Source organism: Chaetodon trifascialis, chromosome 5 (genome assembly GCF_039877785.1).
Source record: "Chaetodon trifascialis isolate fChaTrf1 chromosome 5, fChaTrf1.hap1, whole genome shotgun sequence".
Lineage (NCBI taxonomy): Eukaryota > Metazoa > Chordata > Actinopteri > Chaetodontiformes > Chaetodontidae > Chaetodon > Chaetodon trifascialis.
The window spans coordinates 22,949,150-22,963,265 of NC_092060.1; the positions used below are offsets into that span (position 1 = coordinate 22,949,150).

Consider the following 14,116-nt stretch of genomic DNA (forward strand, 5'->3'; position numbering starts at 1 on the left):
GAAACTTTGGTTCATGTGCACTTTATTTTATTACAGTACAGTCCTGCGGTCATTGTAAAGCATTGCAAGTAGCTACAGTGGTTTGTACTAGAGTTTGTACTAGAGAATATATTATCATGACAAAAGTGTTTTATAGAAATAACTTAGAATACGCACATTAACGCGTGGATGGCTTGTTATCTCTACAGCGAATTGTTGCTATTTCAACAAAAGAAAATGCAAAAATGGCGACATAACCCAAAAAAATATTTAAACATTCTTGTTGTTGCGGCGTGGAACAAGAAGTAAGGATTTCATGAACACATTGAGTAAAAATGGAAAAACAAGTCTTCATCCTCTTCAGTCTGTCGGGGCACAAACATGAACACTGTTTTTTGCTTATCATACAATGTTAATACGGAAACATCTCATTTTTTATAGTAGCCACACTGCAGCGCAGCATTTATGATGTGATGCTATTTTTTTTAGCATTTCTTTAAGCCTGTTTGAAAATATGTCACTGACTCAAGTTTACCTTTGTGCACTCGGCATTTCATAAAACAGTTTTTGGTGGAAATCTTGTGTCAAATGTTGTTTTTGCACTTTGACAGCTGCAATTTTAAGGTTACTTGAGCTAACATCATATTTTCCAGAGGAACAACAGCACATTAAATGCACTTCCAGAACATGTTTAGTCTTGCCTGTGTTTTATTTTAATGCATATGTGAAAGCAGTGAATTTAACATTCAAATAGACAACAGCTGACTACCTTAAATTATTCTAGTAAGCATGAGTAAAATTATCTTTTGCATCTGCTTTGATTGAAGCTTTTTCCCATGGTGCTTTGTTCTGTTTTCTCTTCGTGCCAAATTGGGATAGTAACCAGCATGCATGTTGGGTAATATTGTGTCTACATCAACAAGGCAGTATTAGCAGTGAGGAGACCTGGATTATTGTAGGATCAGACTTTGTGGAGTATTTGTTTGTCTCAAGAACAGTGCTTCCCAATCTTAAATAATGACCCTGTGTTTTGCACCCAGTCTTAATGAAACAGTATCATACATCATGTGCAGTACGTCACACACACCAGCACCGCCGTCACTTGTGTCTAGTGCGCACTTGAAGCAGTGTGGGTGTCTGCTCCATGATCCGCAGTAAAAGATTATCAATGTAGTCCTCCAGGTCTCGAACCTGTAACTTGACCTTTCTCAGCTCCGCCTCACATTTGTGCAGCTGCGCCTCCTGCTGCTCGGAGGCCGCCTGCTGCTTCTGCATGTCCATCTCCTGCTGCAGCAGCAGGGAGATCAGCTCCATGTTGGTCAGGTGCTGGTACTGGGCTGAGTGGTCCACTGTCGCCTCCTGTGAGAGACGGAAAGGGAACAGTATAGATGTAGGAAACCATACATATGTGTGTGAACTAGTGCTGTCAGGCGATTAAAAAAATTAATCTAATTAATTACAGGATTTGTAATTAATTAATCTAATTAATCACATTTTAATCTCATATCTGCTAAAGGTCCCCAAATAAAGAATTTGAATTCTAGGACATTACAAAATTGTAGTGCATGACTAATCAATTGAATACACCAAGAAGAGAAGATTTGATATCCACATTTTTATTGGTGAAGTGTGCTTCATAAATGAAATTCAGATGACGCTATCTGAAACGCCTCTTTTAGGCCCTCGTCTTCCACGATTGAAATCGGCCTGCAATCAGCAGCAACCCACTTTGCAATTGAGTTTGTCAGTGTTTCTGTCGTGGCTTTGCTCATTCGTTTTCCTAACTCAGCAAGTGTGGGTTGGCGGAGTGAGCTCACGGTAGCACTAGCAGCACTAGCAGCAACTACATGTTTACATGTAGCGTTTAAATGATAATTCAGGCTGGAGCTGCTACGGTGATAGGAAAATTCTTTTTTACACATGGTACAAATCACTGCGTTCTTGTTAATAGTCCCGTCTTTGTTCTTTTTATAAATAAACTTGCCGTTCAAAGGTCCAAGTAGGCTTGCCTCGCTCTCCGGTGTCGCATCCATGTCTGTTGTCACCCTGCTTACCTGCCACTGCAGCCTACGGGTCACTCAAAGGGCCAAATTTAAAATGCTTGCGCATTGACTTGCCACTCATGATTAATTGCGTTAATTTTTATAGCGCGTTAATTTGCAGCGTAATTAATTAATCTAATTAACGCGTTAAACTGACAGCCCTAGTGTGAACTTGTTACTGGATTTAATTGATACCACTCTCATATCTGTCCATTCAATATGAGCCTACAGCCAGGACACAGTTAGCTTAGCTTAGCATGAAGATTGGAAGCAGGTGGAAACCTTGCTCAATACAAAGGTAAACATCTATTTCTGCACAGACTAAATGAATGAGACACGACATGTAAGCCTTTTACTTTTGGACAGAGCCAGGCTAGCTGTTTCCCCCTGTTTCAAGTCTTTGTGCTAAGCTAAGCTACGCTAACTGTCTCCTGGCTTTGGCTTTTTATTTACCATACAGACATGAGAGTGGTATGGATATTCTTGTCGAACTCTCCACCAGAAAGCAAATAAGCATTTGCTGAAAAAAAAAAAAAAAAAAATGCTGAAATATTCCTTTATATGATCAAACTGTGATCAGAATGTCTTACTACAAAATTAAAAGGCTGACCACGGTGCATCGTGTGGTGTTTACACAGTAAAAAATGAAGTGAGTCACTGGAAACAATGAAGTCATCACAACAGTTACGCTCCCGCAGTGAGTTTATGAACACTGCTGGTTTTAATAAAAGCTCATGGAAGCATTAAATAGTCTGTGGACCTCACGGCTTTCTGTAATTTAGTATGACATGTTAATAACTTAATTCTTCCGCTGTTTGCACACAGTGAGTCTCGCACAGCATTATGGGTACATTTTGAAAACTGACTGTTGATAGGTGACATAACAAATGGTAATGAGTCTGCCCACCAACTCAAACACAGAAAATACTGCACTGCACTATTTTCTTGGCTTGATCTTTGTCGTATTATGTTGCCAGACATGACATATAGCAGTTACTGAAACATCTGAATGCAGAAGTTTCTAACACAAATGGTACGAATGTTGTTATTCTATCTACAAAAAGTAACTCTGTAATGACCAGTAGGGCTGAGGTTTAACTTTTTCACTGCAGTTTCAGCCCCATCAGAATTCACCTCAGCAATGAGAGAAATGTGTAATACATAAAACTGGTCATAATATCCTAAGAAGTAATTGAAGGTAAAATCCCTGAATTTTCCCTAAACAGCATCCTGAACCAGCCACATCACCTTCTTCCCCGACACGCTGTTACAGAAACAGTCCACAGTGCTGCAGAGGAGGCTAGAAACATAATTTTAGGACGTGAAAACTCTTATCTGGGCCAAAGTATTATGTCACACTTGAGAGGAGTCATGGGATCAGCATTTCTCTCCCCGGTGTTGAAAGTAGCTTCAGTCTAACAGGGAGCTGGAAGGTAGCAGCTGCACACTTTCATGCAGTGGTGGAGGAAGTATTCAGATCTTACAGTAAAAGTACTAATACTGTGTTACGAGTGAAAGTCCTGCATTGAAAATATGAAGAAAAGTATGTATGATCAGGAAAATGTATGTAAAAAAACTGAAGGTACACAATGCAGAAAAACCGTCGCTGCGACTGTTACATCATTAAATTATTAATATTCATGCCTTGATGCAGAAGCAGGATTTTACTGTTACTTTTCATCCTACCCAGAATATTGTGAAATGAATACAAGTTAAGCTGCAAATATCACAAATATATGAAGATTGGGGAGCCCACAATGTTTCTTTAAAGGGAAGAAAATCTCCTGTTGACCTACATACGTAAATATTCTTTAGAGGCTGTTTAGGGAAGGTTAGAAAGGGTCGATAAAGGTGTCATGTTTTAGTTTCACAGTACCTGACTCTTCTCAGGTTCTGCTGAAACCTGGTGTGTGGAGCGTCCAGGGTTGATGGTAGACTTCAGCTTCTCCAGAACCGAACGACCCTCCTTCTTCTCTAATTGGCTGGACGTTAATGGCTTCACTGGATGAGGTCTGCGAAGTAAAGAGGTCAGCACTAGTATTTCAACACAGGCACACTGTGCGTTTACTGCAAGTGCATGAATGTCTCTTAATGGCTGATCCTGTGTGGTGAAACCATGGCAAGTTACTGTACGTCAGCTCATTCAGCAGCTATAAGTGAACTTCACACGCACTTCCTGAAAAAGCTCAACCTATCAAAGCAGGTCGCACGTTGAAACGAGGAATTCGTGAGTGCAGTGGCTCGCTTGCTACAGCGGTGATTGTACCAGAAGAGCGAGTGAGGCAAGCGAATGTTTCGAGACAGAAAATCAGAATGAAAGCTCGGGTTCAAAGTAAAGCTACTTTGCCATCACAGCAGAAAGAAATGCTGAGTTTCTGACATAACTTTATTATTGACACATTAAAAGGGGATAATTAAATTGCTGAGTGACAGTGACTTTATTGTTTGTTTCTAGGCCAACAAACATCTTTTCTAAATATGACGTTTTCTTTCCTGCATCTGCTGCAAACATAGTATAAACAAAAAGACTGTGCATATCTAACAAAGTACATTAATTAATTGTTTCCTGAGACTGAACCCAGGTGTGCCACTAAACAGCTGCCATGCCATAAATATCTAGTTCCTTTAGTCACTGAATGCACCCTTGAGTATACATCATATGTACAAGTATTGCTCTTTTATTCTAGTAATACACCCCCACAGGAGAAGTTAGCTTTCACGAGTACTTCTTGATGACAGACTATCTGGACATAATGTGTCGAGTAGCAGCAAAAGTTGTTAAATTAAGGCAGAGCCAACAAAATTACAAAGCCGACAAGAAGCTGAATAATGAGATGAATAACATAAATGTGAAGAAGCAAAGCCAAGAACAAGAGCAGGTATCATCCAACCACTTTGGATGATGAAAAAGACAGAACTCAAATAAGTGCAGTCAACGTCAAACAAGCCAGGCCGACAGTAAACAAAGCAACCAGGGCAACAAAATCAAAACGAATACCATTACTTTTGTATTGTTATTCCAGTCTACTACTGCTTGTGTAAACCTACATATGTCATATCCTAGTGTGAGGATTCTCACCTGCTCTCCTGACGGGGCAGGTTGCTAGCTGGTTGTGTCTCCTCAGGCAAAAGTGAGTGGCGTGCATCGACCAGGGGCTGGTCAGTGGTGGAGGTGGTAGAGTAGTAGGAGGAGGAGGTGTAGGGGGCCACGGCCAGAGTGGTGCTGGCTCCAGCACTGGGCCCCATGCTTGAGGGATGTATGGAGGGGCAACAGAAAGGGGTAAGGTGGAGCGTGGCCTGTGCATCGGCTGACGGGGAGAGTTCACAAGGCATGGAGGGAGAAGAGGGTTCAGGCTCTTGCAAAGATTGCCCAATCTTTGACTTTGAAGGGGTTCTGGAGTTTGGTGCGACTTTTGCGTGAAGGTCCTCAAAACTGATGTCGGAGGATTTTCCTATTATGCAACTTTCTCTCAGAAGAGACGGTGCCTTGTCTTCTGAAGATATTTGTGAATTCAGCTCATTGAGATGCGTTTGGTCTTTGTCGGTGGCGTCTCCTCGCGCATCTGTGTGTTTATTAAATGCCAGTAAGGTGGAAAGAGCTGATTTTGTGGGCTGGTATGACAACGGTCCTTCACTGACTCCTGAAATATTCTGAACGAGGGACAACAGCTGTTCAAACTCTCTGTCTCCGCTTTTGCTTTGGTCGTTTGGGCTGCCGCTGCTGTTCTGTCGGGACACTCCTTTTGGTCTGAAACGTGCACTAACCACACCAGAAAATGCCTCCTTCTGGTGAAGCGAGCCTTGTGGGTTTCCATTATCATCAAAGTCCTTTTGTGTCTTTTTAAAATCATCAACAGTTCTTGTTATGTCTGCTCTGGATTCAAGATCAGGCAGATTAGATGTTTGATTTTTTGATGACAAAGCAGCCAACTCTCTGCTGTTTACCCTGGAGTTACCTTGTGTTTTATCCACTTCACATCGACAATCTTGACAGTTGTCTTGGCAAACTGGAGAGACTTTGCACAGTTTGTTAGCTGATGCGGTTATTTCAAAGGAAGAGTTCATCTCAGGTATGTAGGTGTCCTTCAAAGTGAACACGTCCTGAGCTGTGGTCACCGTCTCTGCTCGGTAGGCGGCTGTCAGTGAATCTTCTGATGGCTGTGGAAAGGTGCCCCCAAGACTGTTGATGCCTTTAACAGTATCAACCACCTCTGATTGGGAAGAACCATCTGAATCAATAAAACTAAAATCTGAGTTATTCACGTTCATGTTCAGATCTCCTAAAGTTAGTGAGAAAGACACGTTGTTGTTGATGCACATGGTTTCAGGTGGATTAGACTCTGTCTCCTCTTCTGGAGAGGTTGTATCATCTAGAACCTTTGCATCCGGCTTTGAGGGAGTAGTCGATGACAAGTTCAAAAGGTCTGCAACAAATATTTCCCTATCAAGAGCCATTTTAGGTCCCGAGTTCATAGATGTGATCTTATTTCCGGACGTTTCTTCGGCATTCGTTGATAAACGATGACTGTTCACCTTGGGTTGTCCATAGTTTCCTCTACACATACGTCCATACAAGTCTTGCTCAAACAGCATCCCTCCCCAGCAGTCAGTTTCATCTTCCAGAGGTTCATATTTGAACTTTTTGAGCTTTTCTTCAGACACAAATCCCGGTGAAGTAATATTTGTGTACGGTTGAGAGTTAACGCTGAGGGAGTCAGAGGTCTCGCTGCTGGTGTGAGGGTCTGGAGATGTACTGTTTCTTTTGCAGTCTCCTTCTCTTCCATGTTGTAGCGAGGCCACTCCCGTCTGAGAGAGGAGGTAGGCTTCTTTATGGACGGCTAGCTCTTGACCTCTGTGCAGCCACCCATCGGAGTAAATCTCGTTCACTGAATTTCTTAAAAGTCTCCTCGGAGGCAAAGGTGGAGGCTCCTCTTCACATGTTTGCAGCTCTTGTGCATGATTGTTGGTATTAACTGGAAGGTAACTTTGTCTATGAAAGAAAGTCGGACTGGTTCTCTGCTGTTTCTGAGGGAGACTCCCTTTTGGTGAGTTGAGCCTGCTTGAGGCAAAGGCATCAAAGGAGTCATCCCATTCTCCTGCACTCTCTGACATGGAGCAAGGAGCGGAGTGATTAGGGGAGTTAGGTGTGGCTGCTTTGGGTAGTAATGCAGGGAGAGATATCTGTCTAGCTACTGGCCTGGGGCGCTCCCGCTTTATGGAAGCCATATTTGTAGCATTAAGGTCATGAGCAGGGTTGGGTGTGCAGGGCTGGGAGGGCAGAGTTGTGTAATGAAAGGGGGATGAGCCAGAAGTGGAGCGAGATGCAAACGGAGGGGACCTCTGTGACTCTTCATCTATAAGCTCCTCAAAAAAGGGGTTGCGTTGCATATGTAAGGGGAAGGGGTTGGAAGGGGAGATGGGGGTTAAGGAGGGAGAGGGAGAGGGGGTGAAGGGATTGGTGTGATTGCAGTCATCAGGAGAGACAGGACCGGAGGGGGAGGCAGAGGGAAAAGAGCACGGAGGGGGTACAGGGGAGCGAGGAGGGAGGGGAGGGGGTACATCTGAGCTGCTTTCTACCTTAGGAGAAACTTCCAGCCTGTAGAGGAAAATAGGGCACAATAGCTTAGCTTAGTTAATGATGTGCCAGGTCACCAAACGGGGAACATCTTTCTTACACAAACAGAGAAGACAACCAAAATATGAGCTGGTATTCCACAACAAAGTGGGACATTTCTGTTACCTAGAAAGCTCCACTAACATCAGTAGATATACAACTGGTCAAATGAAAGAATTATGAAAACACAAGAGAACACAAAACCAATCCAAGAAATAAAGCAAAGCACGTTTGCAAAAGAATCAAGCAAAAAAAAAAATTTAAAAATGCATCGTTGCCATTCAAGATCTGCACTGGCAGCTATTCTGTTGGGTGAGCTCATCTCAACATGGAATGATTTTCTGCACATCTTCCTGCGAGAGCGTTTCTCTAAGCCGCAGTGATGTTGCATCCTTAATAGAGAAACGAAGACACGCTGGTAAAGAAAATGGAAATGCTGGAGTGCTATCTGTGGAAAATATAGCATGAGATAATGATACAGCATGGTTGTAAAATGGAGAAAAGTAAATCAATTCCATTTTCAAATGAGCAGGGAGCAGAGCGAACACTGAACTCAGGACACCCAACTGAACACAGGCCTCCCACGTGCCCGTTGTTGTGCCTGGGCAGAAAGTGCATTCATCAAACACTGTCTAGCCCAGAGACAAGCCTAAAATGACTCTGACTCACCTTGGTTTGTTCTGGGAGTCTCCAGAACCGAACCAGCCTCGAAGCCTCCCCTCAGACGTCGAAGTTGCCTGGTTCTGGTCTGACTTAGATGGGAGAGAATCGCTCCTTCCACCGGAGAATAACGTCTTTCTCAGCTTCCTCCCTTTATCAGGTGAATCAGCAGTAGAGGAGACGCCTGGCATCACAGTCTGCACGGGGTGACTACCTGTCTGAGCTTGTTGAATGGGTGAAGACGATGCCTGAGCTTCCTTTTCTTCCTCCTTTTCCTCTTTCTTCATCTTGTCGAAGGACCAGCGTCGGCTCTCAGCGAAGGAACCTTTGTCGTCGCTTCTCTTGGTGAGGTTCTGCAGGGAGCGGGACAGCGGGGAGCACTTCTCCAGCAGGACCAGCTTGGACGGGTGGGCTCCTGAGCTCCTTGGGGTGGATGGCTCAGAGTCGTAGACGTGGCTTCCATTTATACACAAGGAAGACTTGGACTGAGTCATGGTCTGACCCTTGAGAGACTCCACCGCAAGATTTGTTCGAGGGAAGGCTGTTGTGATTTTACTAGCTTCATCGCTGAAGGCTCGCTTGTGTGTGAGAACCTTTGTGGTGTGCTGGCTGGTTAGCACTGTTGGAAGGAAGGAGAACTGATTTAGCGAACAAGCTTTTTGTTTCTAGCTGCAGCTAGTCAAGGTCAATGAGATCACTGAGAGTGATCCCAAACAGTTGAGAGCAGTAAAACCAAAATAAAGAGCTGAAAGATGCTACAACTCCATAGAGCTGAAGGGGAAAATTGGGTGGGGTGATAATTCTCCGCAAACTCCATAACAAGATTGACTCCTTTCACAAGTTGTAATTTGATCCATTTAATATAATATAAAACATCCGTTAGTGCAGCTTTAAAAACAGCTCACCATTGGTGGAAAGTACTGTACTGCAGATCCTGATCAGCTTGTTTCATGATCAATTTAGTTAATATATGAGGGCCTAAAACAATAAGGATTAGCATTCGCTAAGAGGCCCACCCCTGCTATAAAACACAAATCATGATTCATCACCAGGCAATACCACCTTCACCAGCCTTCATGTCACACACACACTTATAAATAATGCCAAACCTTACCTTTTTTAGCTAAATCTGTCTCTCCATAGTGGGTGTCCACTCTCACTTTGCTCGTGTAGATGGGAGAGCTGGGGGGGTCTGACAGCAGATCCAGACTGGGTGGAGGGTTTTCGCTGGCCATGGAAGACACACTGCTCTCTGAAGCCAGCGATGAGCACGACCTGGTGTCAGAAGACTTGCGCAGCCTTCCTTTGAAGAAATCTTTCATCTTGCTCTTCTTCTCCTCTGCTACTCCCACATCTGGCGACTCCACCGCCCCTCCGCCCTCCTCCCCAAATGGCTGCCCAACTGATCCCGACAGGGCGGCATAGCGGCCTGGCACAATGGCTGAGGAAGACTCCATGTCCCCCCTCTTCCTCCCTGTGACTCGATCCTTGAGCTTGCCAAAAGCAGAGCGAGGCTTGTCCTTCATGGTGAGGTCGAACATGCTGGCTGTCATGTTGTTGCGAGTGAACTGGACCGTTACCTGAAGTTCACCACGTTCCTTCTCCTTCCTTCCCGCCTTCGAGTTCAGCTTGAACCATCTGGAGTCACAAAAGAAAAGGGACAGTCAACCTCCACACTGTGACAGTCAATCTTATGTCACTGATTTAAATAAATATGTTAGTTTAGCAGGATATCTGAAGCACAATTCAGAGGCTGCACGTGTTATCTGCCCATACTTCGGGACAAAACAGCGACAACAAAAAAAAACATTGATTTCCTTTTGGCAATGCTTCCCACATATTACATAATCTGAAAATACTGCTCAGGGGATTGCACTCAAAATCTTTAACAACAAACAATCCTCAGAGCAGGAAATCAGAGCCCAAATTCCACCCACTGATGTGCACGGGCTGCATGAGACACTGGCAATACTGTATGAAGACTCAACCAATGAAATCCTCCCTCTGCTCCTGCCTCCTAAATCCTTTAAGCAGACAAGAGAAAGTGTCGTTGAGCCAAAACTAACAGCAGGAATTCACTGAGCGTCGACAGGGTGGAGAGGCCACAATCAAAGCCAGATGTGTTGTGTTGCTTTACTCTGGTCTGTTCCTCAGTGCTGATAGTGGAAGTGTTTCACATCGTACTGGTGGGTCGTGCTGCATCAGCTGTGCCACATTTTCGGGATACATTAGAAGTGTAAACAAAAGAAGCTACAGTATGTAACTCAATCACAACTAAGTGACTCAGTTTGGAGCCTTCTGTAACACAAGCCTGTGAACAACTCCTTTCAGGCGGCATAATTTGTATTTATGAGCTGAAAGGTTCAACTTTATATGAATGAGAAATGACTGCTGTGATACTAAATCAGCTTTTCTGAATATTATATAAGTTAAATACACTTGTGCATCTGTGGAATTCTGTTTAAATCAATAAAAGAGAAAACAGAGAGCTGTTTCTGTTATTTAATCTACCCTCACTGATATAAATGGGTTGGGTGAAATAATAGAATCACCTGTCAATATAATTCAAAACAACAGCACCACAACTACACCAAAATGAGTTGAACCGACGCCTCTCTAAAACTAAACATTTTAACCTTCATGGAGGGAAAGATTTATGGGACTGCATTAGCTTCAGCACAGTGTGCCTAATAAACTGGCAACTAAGCATATATGCAGAATTTTTTTAAATTAAGTTTACTAATCTGAATTTTTTAAAAATCTAAATAGATCATTTCAAATCTTGCAAGTTTTATCGTGCAGAAAAGGGTAACCTAAATAAAATTACATGCACATAAACAGCATATTTCCTACTGTAATTGTCTTAACTCAATAGGAGAACACTTACTCCATAATTGTGCTTTGATCATATGACACAGAGAGTCATCTGATGAACTGGTTCATGAACGCATCGCTGCTTATGAAGCTGGATGATGTAACAGCTTCAGCCCTGTTAAAGCTCTGTTAGTTAATTATCATGGACCATTTTAACTTTTCTTTTACATCTCCACTTCCCTGAAGTTTCAAATCTGAATGTACTGAACAATCTCTCACTCCTTGCCACATCCTTTATATCTGTACATCGATACCAAGTTTGACAGTTTCGCTTTTCCAAAAGCCACAGCTGCATAAAACTGTGTGATTTCCTGGTTACTGCTTTTCAATAATTTAGTCAAAAAAAGATTTTTTGGGACTATTGCTTCTCTGTCCTAACAGCAGCCATTAAATAATAAATATATATTTCACTCAGTGCCAGAAAAAAAGGCAACACTCAATTATACATACTGTATAACTCAGAAATTAGCTGTAGTACAACAGAAGTACTCGAGGACACATTTAAAGGGTTGGGGTCTATAAGTGTCTGCTGAAAGTGTTTTTGCCACTGACAGGCTCTGAGTGTTGTTCTAAGTGTAACACTATGGACATGATCCCTACAGAGACAGACCTTTCCGATGGGGAACCAAAACCTTCATATCCTTCTGTTCAAAGCCACCAGACTCCTTTGACAAAACCAGTAATTTAACTCTGAGATCACAGGAGTTGCTGGTCTTCCATTGCTTCAATCAGTTAGTTGGTTTGTGTCAGTCTGTTTAGTTCCAATCTGAATTATCATGTGAAAACACCAAAGTCACACAAACAACCTAACCAAAGGAGGCAGCGGCAGACCAGCAACTCCTGCGTCTGCAAGCTAAAATTAACATTTTGGTCAAAGAGGTCTGGTGGCTTTAAACAGAGCGATATGATGGCTGTTTCTGGTTAAACAAAAAGGATCTTATGCTTTAACAAAAAGGTCTAACTGTGTGAGGATCCTTTGCATTTCTGAGCCTGTCAGCGACAAAAATGAAACACTTTTAGTGGACATAAGTTGATGGGTACATTTGCCCCCAAGGATTATTTGCAGCCATTGCAGCTCGAACTGTGGCTGCCATCTAAGGTGATCTACAGGATCAATTCCAAAACTTTTGTACATACTAGTCATTTAGACCAATATATGGAAAAGTAGGGCCCGAGTTTATAAATACTGGAATTACCCTTTAATGCTGTATAAATGGAAATGGAGGATGTGCATTGTGTGCATGATGGAGGCATTCTGGCTAAAATCATTATTTGTTCCACAGTGGATCCCATCTCGATGATTTGCAGCCCAGTAAATGATGCCAGTCTAGAGGGTCAGGATCTAATGCACTTAGGGTTCAAGCTTTAGCGGAGAAATTTCTGGCATCCTGCAACACATCAGACTTCACTGCTGAACTCTTATCCTCTCTTGTGGAAGGCAGTCAGTGATACTAGCTGCTGTGTTTTGAGCTGTGGAAGCTCACGGCTGATAATCAGTGTACTATGAGTCAAAGCAGGTGAGAAGAGAAAATAACAGGCTGATGAATGAGCTACATCATTTGAATGAGGACCTCCATGAAAAGTTGCATGTCATCCTGCTGTAATGTTTACTACATAACGAACTCTATCCTCAAGTACGTATTATCAGGACTGATATCCAGCAGTATCTAAACATTAGTGATGTTAATGCACAGTTCATTATAATCTAGTGGTATCATCCAGGCTATAGGAGTCTGAAATGGGCCATTCTGCATAATGAATACTTTTACTGTGGTACTTTAAGTGTATTTTACCTCAGTAAGCTTTAGAATGCAGGACCTTTACATGTAACAGAGTATTTCTACTCTGTGGTATTGCTGCTTTTACTTTAAGGTCTACTCGTAAATACAGGACACAGTAAAGTGACAAACTGCAGACTGCATTGAGATTGAAACACAACGTACTCATCTCGAGGACACATTCCGTCCTGAAATATCTTATCGAGAGGGATGATGGTTTGACCGAGAAACACGTCGAGTCCGATCAGGACCCGGTGCATGACGGTGAGGACCAGGTCCCCGCTCCCCGGGGGGTGGACGCTCCGGCCGCCGTCCTCCAGGATCCCCGGGAGCAGCTCGAAGCAGCACTCCTCGTTCCACTCGGGCACCTCCGCCTTCTCCACCAGCCCGGTGGTGTACTTCTCCTTGCCCACCTGGATGATGGTGTAGAGGTAGCGGCTGCCGTGCTTGCCCTTGGTTCGCAGTCCTCTTGCGCGGAGGACGGTGACATTCACATGAGTGGGCACCCATCGCTGATCATCGTCCAGGTCTATCAGTGACATCATCTTGCACCGCTGCACAGTGGGCGCTTTTGAGTCCCTCAATAATCCCGCTTTCACTTCTTGTCAGATAATTAGGAGATCATTCCCTTTGCGATGAGTTTCTGTGCTGCGCAAAAACACCTCTGCAGAATGTCTCCAAAGTCCCCCGAGCCTGTGAGGGTTTACCCGAGATCAGTTTTCAGACAGCGGACCCGGGCCTCAGATCAGCTCGGTAGGTCATTCCCAAATTCAGTCAATGCAAAGCAAGGGAGCCGAGCCGCGTCCTGAAACCCCCGCAAGTCCACGCTGCGCTCATGTCGCATCAGTTAGTTTACTGTCCGAAATCTGCTCATTGTGTTCACGGCCCGCCCTCTTCCAGAACAGCAGGCCCGCATTCAGGGAGCGAGATGCCGCAGAATTAAAGAGAAACACCCAGCCGAGGCTCAGAGAGATCCACAGGCACACAGGGTACAGCTCACTGCTGCGCTGCCACAGAGCGCACATGTGCGCACACAGCGCACATCCAGCAGCTCGTTTTGCGGTGAAACAACACAAAATGCGCTCGCTGAAGTTTCTGGGCGGAACCCGCCGTGAAGAGTACAAATAATCAGCAGCTCATCCTGATTATTCTCTGATTCCAGCCAAAAT

At 43.8% G+C, this 14,116-nt stretch overlaps 1 protein-coding gene across 1 annotated transcript; it reads right to left on the reverse strand.

Annotated features, from left to right (window-relative positions):
• Nucleotides 1-5: 5 nt before the first annotated feature.
• On the reverse strand, nt 6-14,111 carry rab11fip5b (RAB11 family interacting protein 5b (class I)). The gene is made up of 6 exons (XM_070962912.1): nt 13,113-14,111; nt 9,410-9,933; nt 8,305-8,914; nt 5,101-7,617; nt 3,898-4,033; nt 6-1,338 (listed from the first exon to the last, which is right to left on the reverse strand). Exons 1-6 carry the CDS (start codon nt 13,490-13,492, stop codon nt 1,078-1,080), a joined length of 4,428 nt encoding a protein of 1,475 aa, XP_070819013.1. The 5' UTR covers nt 13,493-14,111; the 3' UTR covers nt 6-1,077.
• Between the last annotated feature and the right edge of the window lie 5 nt (nt 14,112-14,116).